Raw genomic sequence first — 10,913 nt, forward strand, 5'->3', positions numbered from 1 at the left:
TTTTATAACATAAAATCTGTTTAAAAAAACAAAGCAATTTTAGTATTAATTATTCTAAACAACTGTCAGTGTGTATATAAATCTAGGAAGTTTATAGCAATAGGGAACTTGCAATCCAGACTGAGCATGCTCAGACGCAAAGGACTATGGGATTACATGTGGTTATCGTAATATCTAGTCTGGAGCTACCGATAAAGTAAACCTCACACAATGGTCAGGGTGACTATGAATTGATCATTTGTGGTTAAAACAATGTAACATTATTGTTTACAATTCTAATTGATTAGTATTTATTATCACATTTCCCATGATGCAACATTCAACATGGTGGGTTTGCAAGTTCCCTATTGGCACACCATTCTTGTTATCATGTTGGCACCAAAGTGTGAAAAATTATCATCATTCAACTAAAATTGTCAAGCATCAAAATAAAGACAAATTTCTAGCTGGAAAAGATAACATTGAGACAAAATGTAAAAGATTGCCTTTCACCTAAAATTGCTTGGCACCAAAATCAAGACAAATTTTTAGCTGTGAGACTCTCAGTAACTAAACAAGTCACTGTACAGGCTGCTTGATTTGATATCTTGATAAAATACACGGTCCTATATTGACATGAATTTTACAAATTACACTTTGAATTCTAATGTTTGATCAACACAAGATTTTATGGTCAAACCCATTCATTGTTGAATTGTAAAGATTTTATTATTTATAGGTTGTAATCAATCAGCAATGAAAATAGTATACTCTGAAGTGAAATTTATCCCACCAGAAAGTGAAAAGATGTAATCGGTGAAAGTAAAAAAGATAATTCTGATGAGGAGAGAGGAGGTAGTTCCCTGGGAAGTAATTAATCAAGACAGACATATGAAAAAAAAAAACACAAGGCAGATAAATAAATAAATAAATGAATAAATAAATAAAACACTTGAGGTATGGATTACACAGCAATATAAAAATACATACTGATATTTGTACATGTTTACAAAGTTCATTTTTTTCACTCTTTCTTGTCTTGTTTTTATTTTCAGCCAGAGAGAGTTTTAGGAGATAACTATGGCGTTCATTCTGATGTGTGGAGTTTAGGTGTATTCCTACTAGAGGTAAGGCTTAAAAAGGGATATGAAATACAAATATGGAAAATAAACTTATCTTCAGTAATAATCATTGTAAAAATAAAAATAAAAATTACATTCTTGAAAGTGAGGCTGGTGACCTCTACAGTGAGCAGTGTAATGCAAAAAAGTAATGTGTGCTGTGTAAGTCATGAAATTGAGGCTGGTGACATCTACAATTACTGAAAAAGTTATACAAGGAGAAAGACAATGCCAAGGAACTAACTTTATGTTGTTATAGTGATTTCATTGAACTTTTGATGACATTTGATGTAGAGTGAATTGTAAAATAGCAACAAATAAGTATCATTACTCACAAATAATTTGTTATTGTTTTCCAGACAGCTCAGGGAAGGTTTCCTTACCCAGTAAGTATTAATAAAACATTGTATCAATTTCACATTCCTGTTTTACAAGATTATAATAGTGTTTGCTCAATATCTTGACACTACATCATAAGCAAAGATTTCAACAATTAGGAATTCTTTATAAAGATTAAAACAAATGTCTTCATAATGAGCAAAAGCTACTGTAAAATGTCAGTATTTTGTGTGTAATTTTGTGCTTGGCTTAATTGTGTATTGAAGGACCTGATGGAAAAAATATGTTTTGCCTTCCATGTAGTGTATACTGAAGGGCCTGGTGGTGCATGTATCCATGTTTTTTTGCAGTACAAACTCCTATAGCAATGCTGGAAAGATATTGAAATAAGTGATCATGCCATAAACCTTTTTATTACATTGTATATAATTCATGTAGCTACAGCTGTTTTTTCCCCACAATTGAAATCAATATACATGATACTTCACTACAGCTGAGTTGGAAATAGTATAATACTGTGTAATAATCAAACATGGTGTCTAAGATTAATAGCAGCTATTTTTAGCTGTGTGAAATCAGTGTAAATTGTGATGAGTAACCTCTGTTTAATAATGTCAAATCGTAATAGGTTGGTGTAATTTGAAAAAAATACAAGGCCAGAAGTCACTGTATGTAACAAAATTCAGCTGTTGTGTCTTACAATATTATCCCGATAGCAGCATTGATAAAACTGAAAAGTAATATTGAGTATACACATATTTTTGCTTTCTTACATATTTTGTAAATGTACTTGACTACTGATTCAATATGATTAAAATGCAGTAATGAAAAAACTCAACATTTGGTTATAAATGCTAGGAACCTCATATCTAAAAACAAATAAAGATGACAAAACCATAATGTAGAGATATCCTGTGTAAAAATCAAGAAAGACAAAAGAATTATTCACATGTAAGATATATCCTTGTCTATAGTTTGCATCACTTTGAATTCATTAAAAAACCAGACCTCTAGTTTCTCTACTCTACTGAAATTGTTTATGTGAAGGCATTGTGGTCAAATGGTTAGAGTGACTGCCATGGCTCTAGGCTGCTAGACCTTTGGGAAATTCTGTTAACTTTAAAAGCTACCGTAGAAGGAGAATATATATTGAATGACATTCCATCCAGTGTATAGATACTATATAAAGACTACCTGACAGATTGATGACATTAAAGATAAAACATAGCCATTTATTATGTTTATATATATAGCTACAACTAGTAAGTCACTTAAAAATCTACCAGATAAATATCAGCATTGATAAAGACTAATGGTCTGATTAAAAGATGGGTAAAATGGGACAAAGATAATTCATGACTGAGAGAGAAAGAGAGAGAGAGAGAGAGAGAGAGAGAGAGAGAGAGAGAGAGAGAGAGAGAGAGAGAGAGAGAGAGAGAGAGAGAGAGAGAGAGAGAGAGAGAGAGAGTGAGTGAGAGACAGACAGACATACATACAGACAGACAGACAGACAGGCAGACAGAGGGAGAGAGAGAGAGAGAGAGACACACACACACACAGAGGGAGAGAGAGAGACAGAGACAGAGACAGAGACAGAGACAGAGACAGAGAGACATTGGTGTTCACTTCTATAATGATATAATAACATGCCTTGGTCATGAAATACTCATTTACTAAGCTTTGATTTGCATATCTCACACAACATGATAATATGAAAATAATTTTAAAATTACTTCTTTTTCAGTTTCGGATTTAGTTATGAATCTCAAGTAAAAATTTATATCAGCATAGATAGGTTGTCAAGTATCAAAAGCAATGTACTAGTCAATAATAGTACCCTTTCATTTTAAAATATTCTTAATTTATTGATTATGCAGATTCAACAAGTTTTACTTTTTATTTATTTTCATAGACAACACCCAGAGATCAAGAACTTTCAGTAAGTATCATTTCATCTTCTCTGTATCTCTAAAGTTTGAGTTTGTAAAACATGTAGATATAAATATTAACAGATTTATGGACAGCTTTCCCTGTAAGACTTAGTTGCAATGTACATGTGACTTGTTAATTCTTTGTGAAATTTTTTTTTTGAATATTTGAAAGTAAAAATAGCTTTTCATACTCTGAGGAATAGAGCTAAAAAGGAGAAGATCAGAATAATGTCACCAAGTAATTACTTTGGCTTATAACTTCAATCACTGTAAGTCCTTATTTTAATTTCTTTGCAGGCAATAGACCTTTTACAATGTATAGTTCATGAGGTATGTAGATTTCACTTTTATAATGATGTAGATAGACAACATGTCTTCATCTTTACTGACTATTTGGTTGTCACTGAGGTCATCAAATTGGTATGAAAGAGTCTATTTACGTCACATAGGACTCGGAGTCATAATCAGTTGATTTCTATTCTATTTACGTCACATAGGACTCAGAGTCATAATCAGTTGATTTCTATGTAAAATGCATCACACATTGTACTTACCTACCTACCTACCTACCTACCTACCTACCTACCCACCCAATCACCTATCTATCAGTCTACCTACCCACTTACCTACCTACCTACATGTGTACCTACCTACCTGTATCTGTGTCTGGAAACTTTCTTGATGTGTTCATGGAAACTTTGCTGATATGTAGTACCAAGGGGTTGGTGTTACATCTGAACTCTTTACCATCATTTGTTAGACCACATGTAAACAAGGCAATAGACACCATGTGGCAAATAGACATTGTCATGTGACATGAAGTGACAAATAGGGTGTGATGGGAGATCCATTTTGTTTTGCAGTTACACATATAATATGCAAAAGTGAGAACAGGATGGTGTCAATAAAACTCAAGATGTAGGGTTTTAAAAAGACCATCACTAGAATATAATTAATTGTATCTTATCATTGTGTCAATCGTGTGTATGCCTTTTTGCTCTCACTTTATGTTGCAAAGTGTACCCAAATTTCATGTGTATCTGAATGCGGTAGGAGTTATTACTTTCAAATTACTTCAAGCACATCATACACATTGTTTGTACATTATTTATCAGCAAACTCATTGACCAACCTCTACCCTGATATCTTCCTATTACAGAAAAACTTTCCTCGTGCAAACATTTCATTGGTGATGAAAAAAATATGCTTTAGTTTTGAGTATTTTACAATTACCATTGTTTACCTTTCAGAATCCTCCAAGACTTCCTAGGGGACAGTTTTCTGACCAATTTGTAGATTTTGTAGAGCAATGGTAAGAAATTAGATTTATTATTCAAAAGGTTGTGACAATTACAAAGGTTGTAATATACATTTAACGCCAGTTCAATTTTGTAAATAGCATTGAGTTTTTGAATCTGTCCTGTTCAACGATCCTTATCAGAATAACAAAAACCATAGTTACAAATGACCACTAGGTGGCAGTATAACACACAAACAGTTCAATTTTGTAAATAGCATTGAGTTTTTTAATCTGTCCTGTTCAACGATCCTTATCAGAATAACAAGGTCCATTGAACTGTTTGTACATTATAACGTGTACAATTCATTTAATCTACCAAGCTGTTGAACATTTTGGGTTATGACTACAATTTTCACTGACCTGCAACTCTATGATAAATTTCTCCATTTCTAGATGATGTGTATGTTGGTAGAGATTATAGCTTTGCATTAAGATACGAATTAGAACACAAAGATAGGTGATCAAGGGTAAAGAGATGCACCTAATATTCACTATCTAGAACCATAGACAGTGGAAAGGTTTATGCTGTAACTTAGTTGTAAATTAAATACATGACATGATGTACATAGAAAATGATTTCAGTGGTCTGCATATGACTGTAACAAGGTATCATACTATGTGTTCTTAGCAATGCAGTAGAGCTATGTGATAATATCGTAAATTAGAGGGATGTTGGGCACATATCTTGTATAGAGTTGTACGTTTTTCTCTATATTGAGCTAGAGTGCGGGCACTACATGTTATTAGAATGTGCAAGGTTCTGGTGTATTAAACCACAATATATTTTCCGGTTTCGTAGCCTGAGATGAATTGTTTGAAGCATTGTTACATATATTTCTAATTTTGTTTGAATTACAGTATGCAGAAAAACCCAAGTAACCGATCCAAACCAGAAGCCTTGATGCGACATCCGTTTATTACAATGTATGATGATGGTAATGTACAGATCATTGCAGAGTGGGTGTGTAGGATGCTGCAGATAATCAGACAAAGAAAGATGGCTGAGAACCAAATGATGACATGATAACGAATAACACAGGATGAAAATCAGATCGTGAAAAAATGTAACACCGATTCAACTGCATGCTTGCCAAAGATGTACAATAAAGAAAGAAGAAAGAAAAACATTGTTAGATGGAAGAGGGCGCTGTTTATGAAACAGACATACGATAGCGATTTATGAAGTGTAGTGGACAACAGTTTGTTTCATGTCTTTGTTTTTTAGTATTTCATCATGTGTTCAATACTTGAACATCTCAGAGCTGAATCCTCAGTATTGAATGAGGAATGACTCATTTTCTTTTTTGAACATGTACAAGTAGGGTGAAATGATATTGTGAAATCCAGCCATTTACAAACACTAAAAGTTCATTTGTTCACTCAAACTTAAGGTAATAGAAATCAGATGTCATTTATAGTATAAGGAAAGATGCGAGAATTTTAATATTTTATCCACTTGTGTCAGCTCAGAGGTTTCATCTTGAATGTTATTTGTATTTATTTTGTATGCCAGTCTTGACATACTCACATATTATGAAGACCACCTGTGTTTTACTTTGTAAGGCCAACTTTGGATTTCTAAGATTTTCTATAATATCTGAATGAATTTTTGTGAACCATAATACAACAATATTTCCATGATGTTGTAACAATTAGATGAAGTTCAAGTGAAACAAGTTAAAGATTTTGACATCTGTGAGTTAGGACAGACAAGATGTAAATGCAAGATGATGACTTAAATTTTTCTGAAACCTGTTATGATTTGTAAACTTTAACCCTACAAGGACTTGGTTTCTAGTAACTCTATGTAATTACAACGTAACAATTGGGCCCTACAAGGACTTGGTTTTTAGTAACTCTATGTAATTACAACATAGCAATTGGGCATTAGTTGTGAAAATTGCACAAGCTGCAACTGGAATGTTTTGGGGTTTTTTGAAAATGTTTTTGTTTGGTACAATAACTTACTCATAATATTGTACACAGTGAAAAGTATTGTATCACCTGTCAATTGACTAGTCCATCTGACCCTTAAAAATGATAAGAAAACTTGGAGACATAATATTCAAATGGTGTGTTCCATATATATTAATTACCAACTCTAAACAGAAAGTTATTAATAATAACTAACACAGGTACATGTATTTGTATTCTGTTACAAAAGGGTCATGTTCAAAAATTATCAGATTAACTGAGACCTGTAGATCTGACAGTAGGACCACTAGATTTTTGTCAAGTCACTGGTCTGGAGAATACCAGTTAAATAATGATTTAGGATATCACCCCTGGTACAAGCTAGGAATGCTTTATATAGGATATCACCCCTGGTACAAGCTAGGAATGCTTTATATAGGATATCACCCCTGGTACAAGCTAGGAATGCTATATATAGGATATCACCCCTGGTACAAGCTAGGAATGCTTTATATAGGATATCACCCCTGGTACAAGCTAGGAATGCTTTATATAGGATATCACCCCTGGTACAAGCTAGGAATGCTTTATATAGGATATCACCCCTGGTACAAGCTAGGAATGCTTTATATAGGATATCACCCCTGGTACAAGCTAGGAATGCTTTATATAGGATATCACCCCTGGTACAAGCTAGGAATGCTTTATATAGGATATCACCCCTGGTACAAGCTAGGAATGCTTTATATAGGATATCACCCCTGGTACAAGCTAGGAATGCTATATATAGGATATCACCCCTGGTACAAGCTAGGAATGCTTTATATAGGATATCACCCCTGGTACAAGCTAGGAATGCTTTATATAGGATATCACCCCTGGTACAAGCTAGGAATGCTTTATATAGGATATCACCCCTGGTACAAGCTAGGAATGCTTTATATAGGATATCACCCCTGGTACAAGCTAGGAATGCTTTATATAGGATATCACCCCTGGTACAAGCTAGGAATGCTTTATATAGGATATCACCCCTGGTACAAGCTAGGAATGCTTTATATAGGATATCACCCCTGGTACAAGCTAGGAATGCTTTATATAGGATATCACCCCTGGTACAAGCTAGGAATGCTTTATATAGGATATCACCCCTGGTACAAGCTAGGAATGCTATATTTAGGATATCACCCCTGGTACAAGCTAGGAATGCTTTATATAGGATATCACCCCTGGTACAAGCTAGGAATGCTATATTTAGGATATCACCCCTGGTACAAGCTAGGAATGCTTTATATAGGATATCACCCCTGGTACAAGCTAGGAATGCTTTATATAGGATATCACCCCTGGTACAAGCTAGGAATGCTATATTTAGGATATCACCCCTGGTACAAGCTAGGAATGCTTTATATAGGATATCACCCCTGGTACAAGCTAGGAATGCTATATTTAGGATATCACCCCTGGTACAAGCTAGGAATGCTTTATATAGGATATCACCCCTGGTACAAGCTAGGAATGCTATATTTAGGATATCACCCCTGGTACAAGTTAGGAATGCTTTATATAGGATATCACCCCTGGTACAAGCTAGGAATGCTATATTTAGGATATCACCCCTGGTACAAGCTAGGAATGCTTTATATAGGATATCACCCCTGGTACAAGCTAGGAATGCTTTATATAGGATATCACCCCTGGTACAAGCTAGGAATGCTTTATATAGGATATCACCCCTGGTACAAGCTAGGAATGCTATATTTAGGATATCACCCCTGGTACAAGCTAGGAATGCTTTATATAGGATATCACCCCTGGTACAAGCTAGGAATGCTATATTTAGGATATCACCCCTGGTACAAGCTAGGAATGCTTTATATAGGATATCACCCCTGGTACAAGCTAGGAATGCTTTATATAGGATATCACCCCTGGTACAAGCTAGGAATGCTATATTTAGGATACCTGTATGTATAAACCAGACTCATGTCTTTTGTGAATCAGATATGTATGTAACATTTTCAGTGCTGAGTTTCCAAGAAATAATTATTTATTTTCCACGCGTCATCATGATTTTGAATTAGAATAATAGACAATCTTTGTGAAATGAATAAAGTTAGATTTTTCTTGATGAATGATGGAATCTCAAATAATTATTCCAGAAAGTAAAATTGTTCACTTTTCCACAAAACTGTTTATGGAGTGCAGGTTATCAACATTAAGGCAATGATGGTGTGAATTGTTCGTTGTACAAGAGAATTAGCATAGTGACTACTTGTTTTTATTTATGGAAAAGAACAATGTGATAGTCATGTAAGAATCTTGTATTTATCTCAACATATGCCAAACTACATATACAAAATATGTGGTGATGAGAAATAAGTTATGTATTATTCAAAATATTTTTCTTTGTTTAGCGTTACTTGAGGGTTTTGTGATTTCAAGTTGGAAATATCAGTGACTTAAGGGATCTTGTCTTTCGATTCAAAAGAAACAAAACCCGGACATCACAAGTATTTTCTGACTGAATGGAAAAAAAAGTATAGGGAATATCATAAGTTTACGCCATCAATCATAATTTGTGAAAACTAAGGAAAAATAACGATGGTTTTGAATGTTTTGACTTTTATTTCAAGCATTACAGAAACTATTCACATAGATTTGGGTTGCCATGACATCTACAATGGTCTAGAGTAACCAGAGTCAACCTATATTTTTGGTTCAAAGACTTCATATAACTTGATTTGTGCATGGTATCATTTAATTTGTTGTAAAACATTTTTGTTCAGTCGATATTTGAGTGTTGAATTCTTAGCACGAGTTGTCAACAAATGTTAAGAGTCGTCTGACATTTACTAAAACAGTTTGTAGTATGTTTGTATTTTAGTCTTGTCTTCTATAACACTGGGATAGATGGATAACAAGACTCCTTTGATGACAAATTCTTTTGATGATGTGTACTGTAACAGTCTTTATTTTGACAGGATTCTTTGATGATAAAGATGCCCTTACTTAATTCAATGTTAGCCATCATAACACCTGAGTAGGTTGGTTGGTCGGTCGGTCGGTCGGTCGGTCGGTCGGTCTGTTAAAATAAAAAGTGCATGAGTACATGTTGATGATACTTTCAATTCAAAATTGTACTTAGCAATCTGAATGACTTAGATTACAATTAAAGTTAGGACGGACACTTTAAACCATTTGTTTTAAGTTACTTTTTAAGAATTAATAATTTTCACTCAGATATGTGCTCATCTGGCTGTCATCTGACCCCCTGGGACGTACACTATTATCCTGCCATAGAGGGTGTCATTTTTCAAAAATTATTATTTTGCCAGACTGAAGAATATAGAGTCGGTTGTTTGATGAGAAACACAATTAAGTACAGCCACCCGAATAAAATGCACACACACTGCTTTGAAAGAATGAATATTTGTGAAATATAATATTTCTTATGTTGGCTAAGTGAAATTGAGACGAGTCACATTGTATTTATTAGTAGGGTGTATTCTAGATGTACAGGTAGTGTGGCAACTGATAACATGTCAATGATGTCCTATTCACAAATATTAATTATGTACATAGAAAGTAAAATTTCAAATAAAGTTACAAAATGACTATGTCTATTGGAGTCTTTTTCTGTGGTAGATATGGAAATGAATTGGAGTACTAAGTAAAGATAATTTGTATGCATCTTAGTACACACTACAAGAGATGATTATAGAGCTTGTAATCCTCCTATGAACACCTTGGAACCATACCCATTACCTCCAGGCTTCTACCTTTTCTGTGGTGCTAACATACCCACAAGTTTCTATTTCAAGGCCTCATGAATTTAAAAAATCAGAATGTCTTAAAAACTTATCACGATTAGAGACCGATGTGCAAGGGCACCCAATCACGGCCAATGCATACAAACACATTATTGGCCGCCTTTTTTTTTCTCTTTTTTTCTTCTTTTTTTTTCCTCTGTGAAGGAATGGGCTTTCATGATGTATACTGCCATCTACCTTATATTCATATTTGTATTTCATTGAATAATTTCCCATCACAGATATATCTCAAATTATCAAAAATGAATTCTAACTTTTATATTTCTGCATTAAAAACTTGTAAAATATTATTTACTAGGGCCATTGGGCACAGAGAAAATTACTTATCACGTAACAGGTGAAAAATGTCAGTTTCTTTGTAATGCTAATGGCAACAGGTGATCCCAGAATCAACCCAGTCCGGCCCGCGGGTCAACTTATAGTAAGTCGTAATGTGCGCCCTCATGCTTTGGTCTCTAATCGTGACAAGTTTTTAAGATATTCTGATTTTTTTTAT

General features: G+C 34.0%; 1 protein-coding gene across 1 annotated transcript in view; it reads left to right on the plus strand.

Moving 5' to 3' along the window:
- The window catches only part of LOC144443077 (dual specificity mitogen-activated protein kinase kinase 5-like), a 45,092-nt gene extending 39,398 nt beyond the window's left edge, over window positions 1-5,694 (plus strand). Inside the window, exons 15-20 of the mRNA XM_078132451.1 lie at window positions 1,035-1,106; window positions 1,460-1,486; window positions 3,352-3,378; window positions 3,668-3,700; window positions 4,621-4,682; window positions 5,529-5,694. Coding sequence (XP_077988577.1) covers window positions 1,035-1,106; window positions 1,460-1,486; window positions 3,352-3,378; window positions 3,668-3,700; window positions 4,621-4,682; window positions 5,529-5,694 — 387 coding nt within the window. The remainder of the gene's footprint in view (window positions 1-1,034; window positions 1,107-1,459; window positions 1,487-3,351; window positions 3,379-3,667; window positions 3,701-4,620; window positions 4,683-5,528) is intronic.
- Window positions 5,695-10,913: the final 5,219 nt, after the last annotated feature.

The sequence above is a fragment of the Glandiceps talaboti genome, chromosome 12, assembly GCF_964340395.1.
Source record: "Glandiceps talaboti chromosome 12, keGlaTala1.1, whole genome shotgun sequence".
Classification (NCBI taxonomy): Eukaryota; Metazoa; Hemichordata; class Enteropneusta; family Spengelidae; genus Glandiceps; species Glandiceps talaboti.